Source organism: Crassostrea angulata, chromosome 2 (genome assembly GCF_025612915.1).
Source record: "Crassostrea angulata isolate pt1a10 chromosome 2, ASM2561291v2, whole genome shotgun sequence".
NCBI lineage: Eukaryota > Metazoa > Mollusca > Bivalvia > Ostreida > Ostreidae > Magallana > Magallana angulata.
This window is the reverse complement of record NC_069112.1, coordinates 54,139,950-54,152,908: the sequence shown is the minus strand read 5'-3', so window position 1 is coordinate 54,152,908 and position 12,959 is coordinate 54,139,950. Positions and strand designations below refer to the sequence as shown.

Genomic DNA, 12,959 nt, shown 5'->3' with positions numbered 1-12,959 from the left:
AAACAACACCAGCAACAACTACAAAATAATTATTGGGTAAAAGACCAAGTTCAGGCGAGGTTTGATTTTAATAATCTCTATGTAATAAGCATGGATATACATGTAATTAGCTTTTGACAAAAGACTTACAACGGCGCACAGTAACGTTCAAAATATGACGTCAAGATGACGCATGTCCAGCTGATAGAAATACACAAATTTTATATCACGCTGGGTTTTTTGTGCTTTTCACCTTACAACTAAAACAGCACTATATTACTTGTATTACTTGTATCTTATACGTTCGAGAATCATAAGTAAGTTCTCAGGAGTTTTCATTTTTTAAAGCTTTTTATTCTATGTACCAAATATTTACATACTTTATAATTTATTTCGGGCTGGCTGATGTCCAAAATACAGTTACCCAGTTACCACCACAACCACAAAATGTATTTTGCACCATGGAATTTTTGCCCCATGTAACATTCGCCTTTACACTTGCAAACAATTTCACCCTGTTTTGAATTAGCTGGACACAGTTGTGTTTAAATAAAAAGAATCGAGACATTGAAATAAGTCGAGTTTTTTATTAGCCCGCTGACAACGGGGTCAAAATTGGCAAAAATAATATGGAGGTTGTATACCGTATTACTAACCTCTATGTAATTCGCATGGATATAATCTGATTTTTCACCGCCTTGGGTGTCCAGTACAACTCGGGAATGGTCATCTAAAACAATATTTATTTTTTTTATCTCTTGTAATGCATAACTATGTAAATAAAAGATAAAAAAACCATGTTAACTATGTTCACTTGATTTCAATTGATGCTTAAAATAACATGTAACGATCAGTCTAAAATTTGAAATTTTATGAAATGGCGATAAATGGGGTTAATTACATACAATTCATAGAAATCATGCAAAATAAAAATTCTAAATGAAAAAAAAACTTACAAGGAAAAGTTGTTTTATATCTATTCTTAGGAACATTTTCAGGTTTCTTTCCAAATTCACATGTGTGTAGCTCACCACTTGGAAGAGCCTAAAATACAATTTTTATCTAGAAAGTTGCTTTTTTTTATCACAAATAACAAGAATTTTCGGGTCAATCATTTATTAAGCTTTAAGCCAAACCTCATGTCAAGTTAAATACAATTGTCCCTCCCCAAATGCTGTTTTATATTAGTGCAAAAATGTAAATACTGAAGTCATCGAAAATGTATTTGGGGTGAAAAATTTATGTCACCCCCTCTTAATTTCGAATCACCTCTTATCTTAATATTGACTCCTTTAGTTACTGGCTCGTAAATATTAATAGAATCAATGAAAAAGGATACAAAACAGTCTCAGTTTACTTTTGCATTCTTAAGATGTAAAAGGAGACCACAATAAAGTACAGTGTTTCAATTTTTTAAAGTATCTTTTCATTAACGTTAGTAAAAGCAGTGAGCAGTTTTCATTTATCAACACAAAAGTTTTTGATAAAAGATTACTGCTTCAAAAGACACATTTTAACAATCTTTCAACATTAAACAGATATTCACATTGATGCCGTCTTACTATTTCTCGAAGACTGAGCAACATTTTTTTTTTCATTTAATGGGTTATTTTATAACACGTTCTGTGATAAACGGTTTTCTTTGACCCTTACCGCATATTCCTTTCGGAAACCTTCGTTTTCGTTTTTTCCCTTCTCAGCAATAGCAGCTTCAAGCTTATCAATAGCTATATCGGGCGTCGTCTTGGTTACGTTAAAATATTCGGGATCCTCGACTATCATTCCATTCATGCCTTCGCTCAAAGGTGTTGTTTCAATGGCTGGGCGACCATTGCTTGAACCTGGAGTATTTATTTTCGAGTTACCCTGTCCTGTAAGTTTCATCTCATCATCCCTTCGATTGTTGTTCAGCGCTTTAAAATATTATTGTTGAATATTTACAACATGATATGTTACAACCCCCCCCCCCTAAATGTCGTTAAACCCCAATAATAATTCATGTCTGCATTATAATACACGTTCCTTTCCTAAATATTAAAAATTACTATTGAATAGAGAAATGAACCTCCAAGAAATGCATTATTATACTTACGTTGGGCGTGTGGACTAGACTTTCGATGCCTGAAAATAAAAAAAAATTGTATAACGCAATGAAGATTTGTTGGTAAAAAAAATATCTTAGATCTTAACACAACCACTACACATTTTGAGCCATCATTTTTTAATATACATGTATATACATACTGGTTATTTATCTGAATATAAAATATTTCCAAATAGCATTTAAATAAATAATAACTTAGATAAAACATTTTTAAAAACATTTTATTTGTTAAACTATTTAAAGACAAGAATAACCAATGTTTTTAGAAATGAAAGTACAAATCAAAATATACAAGAAATTTTGTGATATTTTTAATATGCAACATTGTTAGAACAACGAAACAATAATTTTACAATCCCATTTTAAATAGGTATATAAGCCTATAAAAAATTTTGCATTTTTAAAACAGAATTTTTGAATTTCATACTTGGTTTGAATATCATGCACCAAACAATATCTACTTCAATAAGAATAATTGTTTAGTGTATAATGCTCTATACCTTTTAACGACAATAAACACGAGAACCGAAGCAATGAGTAAGATGAGCAATCCGACCCCTACACCAACAAATGGGGAAGTGTTGTTGGAATCACTTGTCTGTGTTGCAATCTGTAACAAAATAGAACGGTTTATAGGTTTTTGTTTTAATCACGTAATTTTTATAGGCTAAAACTCTGCCGTACAGTAAACTCAAACTTAACTGAAAGGTCTGGAGAAGAGACTGGTTGCTAAGTTACTGCTAAGTTACTGTAAACCACCTATATTTCGCTTGCGAGAAATTTTCTGGAGGCTTGCGAGAGCCTCATCGTCGCGAATATTTCTCGCCGCAAACCAGTCCGTTTCGTATGGTTGTTATAACAACACAAGTCTGGATGAAGAATTGTCGTGACCTTAGTTTTTTCCGGTAAATTGTGAAATACTCTCGTCGCGAATAAAAGTTGGTTTACAGTATATCATTCAGTCATGGCTAGATGGTCGTGGCCATTTTAAAAGCTATATTTACCTCTTTTAGACAATGAGTTTATATAAAGGTATAAAAGATTGTTCAAATTTTAAAGATAAAGTATTGAAATTTATTCTTTATAAAACAATAAGTTTAAGTTCCATTGCCATTTTAGTGATACACTTTATGATACATAAATATACTTTACACACGAATATCTCATGCTTTGATTTGATGACCTGTTTGCAACTGCCATCTTTCTTTTCACAAGTTCTGTTCACGCAAAGTGAACTGCAATTTTTAAGACAGTCGTGGCCAAAACGACCTTTCGTACACTCTGCAAAAGAAAATACATATACATGAATATATAGAAATCTGAGATTTATTTATAGCATACCAATTTTTTGTTTAAGTATGTTCCGATAATAAATCTTACTGAAATATAAAGCATGAAAACAAAAGTGGATTTTTAACATGATCTAATAATATGTGCCGAAAGTGATCTATAGTTATTCGTTTTCATAAAACAAACACTTGTTCCACTATATTCCAAAAGTACCTGCAAACCATGATCAACTTAAAAATAAAAGAAATTATCTCTACCTTCCGTGCAGTTGTCACCCATAAATCCTGGGTCACATCCCTTTGCACATGTTCCGTTTATATGATGACATTGTTGGTTATTAAGACAGTGTCCACATGGTGTGCTACAGTTCACTCCAAAAAGTCCACCATCGCATTCTATCAATAAGAGAATAAATGCAATTTAAAGGGTATAAAATTATTTGAAGAGATATAAAGCGACAGATAGTGAGGTTTGAAATCATCTTTACTGAATGTTATACAACTTAAACAATGGTTGACCTCTCTCTTGAACGACGGACTAAAGTACTGACGAAAATGCCAGATTCTTGATATTTATTAAACTAAAAAAAAAAACAAAAACAAAAAACATGAAATGTTCGTGAATATTTTCAAGCGAAATATGATGATGCATCTCTAAAATAGATGGTTTCTTTTAGCACATAAACAATAAGTTTGTAGAGGAAATACAATTTTGTTCATACGTGATCTTAACGGAAAACTTTATTTTTTACAGAAGGCCACCATGTACATGTATAGAGCCGAGCCAAACATGCCGTGAATATCATCGGACAACTAACAAGACAACTTTGATGATGTATTCTTCAAAGTTGTATTAGTGATTCATTATGGTTTTAAATCTAGAACTAAAAACATCCAGACAAAAGACCTGAATGCGTTATTGTGAAAACAATCATCTAACAGCATCATTAATCATCATTTCCTATCAATTTGATTATCTTAATCGCAATGCAATTATACGAACAACAATTTAGCTATCAACTCAAATATTTTTTCCCTCTGATAAATAGTCTTGCTATCTGTGGTTTAATTTATAACCTATTTCGTGTTTTACCTTTCATTTCATATTTATATGAATGAAAAAGAACAATAAAAAAAGGAAAGGTGTGTATGTGTGTAGGCATTTGCGTTTGCAACAAATAAAAAAATGATCATATTTGCTGTTTACGGCACAATTTAATTACGATAGTGTTTTGCCTGAATAATTACTGGCCTTATGATTGATTACCTTCTGTACAGTATGTCCCTTTATATCCCGGATGACATCCCAGATCACAAATACCAGAAGATTTGTTACAGCTGTAGCATTTATCAGGGCATTCCCGTATACAGTTTTCTCCAAAATATCCATCCTGGCACTCTAAAAAAGGAAAACAAAGAAGCAATCATTTTGGGCAATAAACATTATTGTCTGTTGTTTAGATCTCGGAAGCAACACCATTAAAAATTGTTACCTTCTATGCATTCTGAGCCCATAAAGCCACTCATGCACCCATTAAAACACGTTCCATTCAAGTGATGACACTGCTCATTTTTTAAACAATTCCCGCACGGCACACTGCAATTTTCTCCATAAAAAAGTTCATCACAAACTGAAATGAATATCATCAAAATTACTTATCTTGAATATGTCTTGTTGTTTAAAAGTTTAATTATAAACATATTGTTACACAGAAAATTTACATGCAGTAAAATGAAAGCATAACTATCTAGATAACATCATTATTACTTGTTTCACAAAAGTCACCCTTCCATCCTGGTTTACAGCCGTATTCACAGACACCCGAGGTCTTATTACAGCTTTTGCACGTTTCGTTGCATGCTCCACGACAGTTTGGACCAAAATAACCATCATGGCATTCTACAAAAAGTAAACGGAAAATTAGTGTAGAAAAAATGATACAGATTTTTTTCAAAAATAGATATAAATTTCAAATGATACATATTTGTTGGACAAATTAAATAAGTGAAAGGCCTTGTGTTGTACGTGTTACTTCCACAAGTTAGTGGTGGATGACCCTTTGCAACGGAATCATTTGTTTTTTAAGTATTAACAAAACGGTAAAACGATTGGCTGTATAAAAACATTTAAACTTACTTAGGTTAATCTACCCTAGTTTGAAGTCCTATTGTTAACATAAACCACTGTCACACCGGAGCTGTGTTTTTTCGCGGCGATCCCGCTGCGTCCTTAAATAATATAAAACGCCAAAACGCCAAGGTAAACGCAGTAGAGTCTCCTACAGCGCCATAACAACGCAACGGCATCTTCGTTTGTCGCAGTGGGATCGCCTAGAACATTTTAGGACGCCATGCGACGGCGCGCACTTTGATTATGCACAAAGTATGCGTCGTGTCTCTGCGTTCTGATAAACACGCCGTAGAAGCGGAGGGGGTTGCCGTGACAGCGCCGTAAGGTCTCCAACAGAGCCACTAAATCTCCGTTGGCGCGCTCAAGAAACGCAGCTATTCGCAGTGTAGACGTAGAAATAAGTCAATTGCATTCGCACAGAGACCCCAAGCTCTTTGAGATCTCACTATGTCTCTATCGCGCTCTCACTGCGCATCCACAGCGTTTGAACAAGTTGTGTTTTATTTGGCTGTGTTTACACAGTGACCCAAAGAGTTGTTGCTGTGTTCATTGCGCTCTCTTTACGTTTCTTCTGCATTTGTTAGCGTTTGTACCGCACTCCCACGGCGTTTCTAGTGCGTTGTCATCCAGACCACAAAAACTCGAACATTGGCAATTGTACAAGTTTTCCTGAATTTTCCTTGCGATTCTACGGCGATGCCATGAATTTTACAACGCCGTGAATACGCCGTTGAACGCAACTTGGTGTGACAGGGCCTTTTTCAGACATAAGAAAGTGATATCACAAGGAAGCTCAAAAATATTGTTGTTACCTTTCTTGAAGGATGTTTTTTTCAACATTTTGTTTAATATAACCGCGTATACAATACCTGTGTCGCACTTGGTGCCGTTGAACCCACTGGCGCATCCACCCGTGCAATTTCCGTATGCGTTGTGACACTGTGTATTGTTCCTACACTTTCCACATGGTAGACTGCAATTGGCTCCGTAGAAATTGCCATCGCATGCTACGATTTTTAAAAATAAAATTAATGCTATGCATTTTTAAGCAAACCTGAAAAACAGCTAATGCCACAGAACATTTGCATTTTATTGTAAAAAAAAAACACATTACAATGCTCTTTAAGCATTGCTGCATAATGAAAACAAGTAGAATTGTGATTACGCTGAACGAAATTCATCAAATTTCTTATTGTGCTTTCTTGATATTTGCAGGCAACTCTTCTGTAGAATATTATGTTAACTCGCCATTTTAAAGCAACCTTTACTTGTTACCAATAATCCTTTATCACAATTTGTAACAAAATTTGCACTTTATTCAATTTCATGAATAATAACGACACTGAAATCCATAAAAATTTGTATTCTACGAACATGTATACGAATATATTCAACTGTTGTCTATGAAACAACAGTACACAATTCTACTGAAATCTGGGTTGATAAAATACCGTTTTCACAATAGTCTCCTTTCCAACCGAGATGACATCCACTGTCACAGATTCCAGTAACTATGTCACAGGTTATACACGTCCTGTTGCATTTTTCCTGACAGTTACGACCAAAAGTGTTGTTTGAGCACTCTGAAAAAAAATCAAAACGACAAATGTTTTTTAAAAAATATTAATTGTTCATTTTTAATGGTCTCTGTTGTTTAAATTATTGAATTTAATTTTTTTGATAAACTGAGGAGGAACAACAAATTATATTAATTTAGCAAGCGTTGAAATGTTATATGAGTGTATCATAGAATAGAAATTTGTTACTTTCTGCTTACAGAAATAAACTGTAAAAAATATATACATCTGTGTAAATATATTTAGAATATTTAGATGAAGAAGTCCGCATCATAATTCTAAATATACCATTTAAAAAATACGCCAAATTCAATAAACATTGTTACAACCAATATTGATTTCAATAGCCCAAACTTTTTATTGATAGAGTAATTTTAAGGTAAACATTTTGTGAGATTGCTCTACAATATCGATCCAGCACATGTAGAACATATACGTTAAAATAATATGAATATAATCTCTGCATACTTTGCATGCATTCTGTGCCTTGGTACCCTCTGTCACACCCATCCACACAGGTTCCATGTATGTGATGACACGATGAATTATTGTAACAGTGTCCACATTGCTTGCTGCAATTCTTACCAAAACGGTAATCATCACACTCTGAAATGTTAATCGCCATGAAAACGGCTAGTTAAATATACTTTAATAAAGGAATATAAATATGTGTAAATTTCGGTTCAATGTTGCCCAATTTGGAGATAAGAGCTGTAGTCTTACTAAAAAAAAACAGTAAAAAAAATTTCAAAGAAAATTGCAAAATTTATTCATGGATAAGCATGTAGTTTCTTTATCTACAAAGGCTCATAACCTATTTTTAATACATAGTTTTCCCTACATAGTTTATTTTACAAACTGTGGTCCGATTTTCCGGATCACTACACTAATGTTGTCATAATCCATTAAAACCCTTTCTAAAAACAATAACTTCGTTTTCAGAAAGCTTTCACATGGTTTTGTTTCAAAAATAAGCGTTGTTCAGTTGATTATGAAAAATTATTATCTATATGTTTATTTGAAGAGTATACGATAAATATATCATAAACTGTAACTGAAATTTGATCTGTAACAATACTGTTTATCTGAATACCTGTATCACATTTGGCGCCTTGATACCCCTTATCACATCCATTAGTGCAAGTTCCATCAATATGATAACACTTTTCATTGTCATCACAGTTTCCACATGTAAAACTGCAATTTTTACCGTACTTATAGTCATCGCATTCTGAAAAATATATATAATCAATATTGTAAATTGTCAACTTAAACAGTGTTGAACTTTAAATCCCATTTGTTGGCTTATAATTCGGCTTTATTTCACTTGGAACGAATTAGAATCTATACTGTGAAACACGCAGCCACGATGAAATTCATCAAATGATAGTGATGACTTATTGAGAATACGTTTAATGATGTTTTTTTCTATTTTACAAAACTATTTTTTTTATGAAAGTTCAATTATAATCACGGGCCAAGTTTTTCATATCAATTCTTATTCAGCAATATTAAAATTAAAATAGTTTAAAAGATATAATTTGCGACATGATAAAATTTCTAAACTTAGCTGTATTTACAATAAATAGTTCGACTAACAATTGATACAGAGTATAATTTTTATGAACATTCGTATTTTTGTGAAAATAGCACACAAATAAATTGGTTATCCCAACATTGGGTGTTATCTTTTTTATCTTTTTTCATGCAATAATTATGCATTTATGCAATAACTAATCTGCCAGTTTTTATCATTTTTCATTCGAAAACCTTCAAAACTTACTTTGTAGGCGAAACGCTAAACTTAGATTTTACGTCGTTAATGGTGCATTTAGATTAAGGTTCCTGTGCTACATTTTCTTAAATTGATAAGGTTTGCAGACTTTAAAGACGTCACAGATATTTTTAATTCCAGTGCCTGATCTTTAATCAGAGTCACTGATTCTTTGAGAGAAATACCCTCAATTTTATCCTAAAAAAATGATCGCGTAAAAGTACATGTTAAAACATTTTTTAAATTTTTTTTCTTTCATTGGTTTATCAAAGTGCTTTGTACAAAGTGTTATGAAGTTATTCGTTTTCATAAAACATACACTTGTTCCCCTAATTTCCAAAGTTATTCATGTAATCCATAATGAACTTAATAATAAAAGAAAGTATTTCTACCTTCCGTGCAGTTGTCTCCCATATACCCTGGGTCACATCCCTTTGCACATGTGCCGTTCAGATGATGACATTGTTGGTTATTAAGACAGTGTCCACAAGGTGTGCTACAGTTCGCTCCAAAAAGCCCACCATCGCATTCTATAGATAAAATAGTAACTCCAATTAAAAGGGTCTCAATGTATTTGATAATATATAAAGCTCATAATAGTGCGGTTTCAAATCATATATCATGAATGTTATACAACTTATACAGTGTTAAACGACCGATGTTCAGCTTTAAATCCAAGGAACGAAATAAAGTACCCTAAGTATAACGTTGTTTTCTTCCAAATCAGATTGTGTGTAAAGCAGACGGACAACACGTTTTATAAAGAGCAAAGAAACAGTTTAAAGATACATTGCAAATAATTCAGATATTAATTCAATATCTTATGTATTGTAAAAATTTCTCTTGCCATTCTTGGTTTAATACGATAAATTGACTTAAATATTTCAAGTCTATCAGTTTAAAAGCTTTTGATACTAAATGAGCTCACAATGGTAATAAAAATGCATTAATTAATATATGTGCCTTTAGACATATAATATCAATGTGTAGTTCCAAATCATGAATATCATTGTTTTATGCTTGAATATTCTTATTACCTAATGATTTATCGCGATACATACTTTCTGTACAATGTGCCCCTTTCCATCCCGGATGACATCCAAGATCACAAAGTCCAGATTTTTTATTACAGCTGTTACAATTAGCAGGACATTCTCGAGCACAGTTTTCACCAAAGTATCCGTCTTGGCACTCTAAAAAAATGAAGAAAAAAAATAAAACTGTGCATGCTAATTCAACTAAAGAAACAATCTGGTCTGAGTTAACAATGAAATATACAGACGGAACAGAGTGTTAAGGTTTATCAACTGACCTTGATCACACGTTTGACCTTCATATCCCACTTCACACCCCTGTGAGCAAGTCCCATTCACGTGGTCACATTGTGTCGTATTTATACAATGTCCACATTGTCTTAGGCATCCGTCTCCATACCAACCTTTGTCACATTCTGTGAGCACAATCATAAAATTGCAGTAGTATGTATTTGAAATAAAATTTATAACAGAAGTTTTTTAAAACAAAATTATGACTTTTTTTCCAATCACGTGATAATAATTGTGATAATGTATATATTTACGAAGTCAGAGATAACAATCATTATTAAAACAATCTTTATACTATGACATATGATAAATAATAAATTAGTTTATGATAAAATATATCCGGTTCTTTTTATTTACATCTTGATCTATATCATAATTGATGTCAATATTAGAAACAAGTTAATGACAATATTAGAAACAAATGACGATGAAAATAAATTATTTATAAAGAAGGTCTATTTAAAATAAAAGGAGAAAACTATAATATTTCTGAATTGAGTGTTGCTATACTATACCTAATTCACACTGGTGTCCCTTGTATCCAGGTTTACATCCCTGACAGGCGCCCGTTTCGATGTGACAGTACCGACAGTTGACGTCAGGACAGGTTGTGTTACAGTCAATACTATAGTATCCGGGTCTGGGACAACCTATGTATAACCGTAACTTGTATTCATTCAACGTTTCCATTATTTTGTCTACTGTCTTCATATGTGCATTGCGGAGAACGTATTTTCAATTGCTAATTGACAATAACAAGCAAACGGCATTTTCACTATGCCATGTCACTATTAACACTTTGATACATTATACCAGTATTCCGGTTAATCGAATTCAAACTTAACGAGTGTTGTAAATTGATCAATTTAATCAAATTTAAAAATGAATGAGATGAGATTACTGAAATTATTACAACCCTATTAATAACAATTCATGCAAGTGTAATAAAATTGTGTTTTTTAAATTTTTTTTTATCTTTATAAGTTGATTAAAAATGCAAATTTCACATTCTACAACGAAACTATCAACAAAAACATGTTTACCATAGACTTCCACTTCACAGAGTTCGTTATAGGAGTAGTTAGAATATCCACTAGGATAAGTAACTCCTGCTAGTCTCTCGTTGTAGTAAATGACGTACTGACCATGTTCATAGCATGTGGTGTTAAAGACAGCTGGTATCGTGCTTCTTGTGAAGTTTCTGTCTTTGTAGCAAAGTTTTCCCTCCGACTTGTTTGTTGTGTTTGAGACGTATATAGAGAATCCCAGAAATCTCGCTGTATGCCCGTTTGATGGAACTTCAATAAAAATATGATTTCTGATCATAAAACTTACCATAATGAATAAACAGAAAAAAAGCAAGAAAAAAAACAACAACTATTCACTCGTTTCAAAACTACTTTCTAGCAAGCTAGATCAAAACAATCTGCGAAAAAAAATTTAAGGTGGTATGGGACATATGTCGATATTAATGTGGATTAAAGTACATTACAAGAAATCATATTGACGCAAGCGTCAAATGGGCCGCAAAATATATAATTGTTGTATGAATCATTGGTTGTTTACAGAAAAACACACCACATAGAGGAAAATAAGAATTGGTTGTACTAATTTTTATGGTCAATTTTAATATACTTTCAGCAACTTGTTTTGAAGTTTAACATTTTACTATTATCACAAAGAATCGATTTCGTTACTGTAAGCATTTCTAACGGAAATTGTATGATCATTGCCATAGTATGAAGTAGTGGTGAACACAATGATTTGTACATTACTCTAATACAAAGTTCAACTCATCATTTAAAATTTCTCTTGGAGATTATGTATTTCAAACCATTTTGGGTTTTTTGTTGTTGCATTGTATTGAATGAAAACTTAATGCATTAGCTTAATATATGATTTCAAGGGACCTCATAATAAAATAAAAATGGATTAGTTCAAATTTTCCAGTAAATTCAAATTTTCATTTCTGTCTTATTCTTGCGTAAATAATTAATATAATGTCATTTCATGATATTTTCTACCACATTTTACATGGAAATATAATAAATACAAAAGTCATTTCATTTGACACGACACATAGAAATTAAAATATATCATTTATGTAAAATTTAATGACATTCAGGTCTTTAGTATGTCCTGCATACCGTTTTGAAAAGAATGAAGAACTCCGAAATTTTCCGAATAGATTATAGTCTCGATAAAAACGCGCCAAATACGACAATCTACTAAGTATGACCTACTTTTCATTTACGAGTAAGACCAAAAATATGTGATATTTTCTAAAAGGCATAAAACATATTTCTACATACAAATTTACTTTTAATTCATAAAAATAAGCATAGTATTAATTCTACTAAAAATGAACTATCCCGCAGAAACGCAGTAACAATATTTAAATGTGTATCAAATAACGGACCGCCTTCCGGCGGCCCTTAATAATTAAAATACTTTCACCGGTTTAGAATTTCAAAATTTACAATATCTTACCGAAAACAGCTTTTTAAAAATTATGGAGAGGTAAACATTGTAAAACCCCGAGCGGGATTCGAACGCATGACTTACAGATTTGTAGTAAACGCTCTAACCCACTGCGCTACGCTGTTAGGTGACAATATTTGTAAAAAAAATACTTCTATAAATAAACTTCATTTTATTTATTGTTTAAACGTCACAACATTGAAATGTACCATACCACTTTACGGTGTTTCAAAGCAAGGAAGATACAAAAACCTTTTCGTAATTAATATATTGCCAAAAAAAAATACTTTTCATATTTC

General features: G+C 32.3%; 1 protein-coding gene across 1 annotated transcript in view; it reads right to left on the bottom strand.

Annotated features, from left to right (window-relative positions):
* Window positions 1–12,959, bottom strand: part of LOC128174503 (uncharacterized) — a 38,727-nt gene that overhangs the window by 9,788 nt on the left and 15,980 nt on the right. Inside the window, exons 11-29 of the mRNA XM_052840044.1 lie at window positions 11,223–11,477; window positions 10,695–10,829; window positions 10,167–10,304; window positions 9,916–10,047; window positions 9,247–9,384; window positions 8,174–8,311; window positions 7,549–7,686; window positions 6,955–7,086; window positions 6,373–6,510; window positions 5,141–5,272; window positions 4,866–5,003; window positions 4,640–4,771; window positions 3,631–3,768; window positions 3,267–3,364; window positions 2,584–2,693; window positions 2,072–2,100; window positions 1,633–1,892; window positions 936–1,023; window positions 636–709 (exon numbers count right to left, since the gene is read on the bottom strand). Coding sequence (XP_052696004.1) covers window positions 636–709; window positions 936–1,023; window positions 1,633–1,892; window positions 2,072–2,100; window positions 2,584–2,693; window positions 3,267–3,364; window positions 3,631–3,768; window positions 4,640–4,771; window positions 4,866–5,003; window positions 5,141–5,272; window positions 6,373–6,510; window positions 6,955–7,086; window positions 7,549–7,686; window positions 8,174–8,311; window positions 9,247–9,384; window positions 9,916–10,047; window positions 10,167–10,304; window positions 10,695–10,829; window positions 11,223–11,477 — 2,543 coding nt within the window. The remainder of the gene's footprint in view (window positions 1–635; window positions 710–935; window positions 1,024–1,632; window positions 1,893–2,071; window positions 2,101–2,583; window positions 2,694–3,266; window positions 3,365–3,630; window positions 3,769–4,639; window positions 4,772–4,865; window positions 5,004–5,140; window positions 5,273–6,372; window positions 6,511–6,954; window positions 7,087–7,548; window positions 7,687–8,173; window positions 8,312–9,246; window positions 9,385–9,915; window positions 10,048–10,166; window positions 10,305–10,694; window positions 10,830–11,222; window positions 11,478–12,959) is intronic.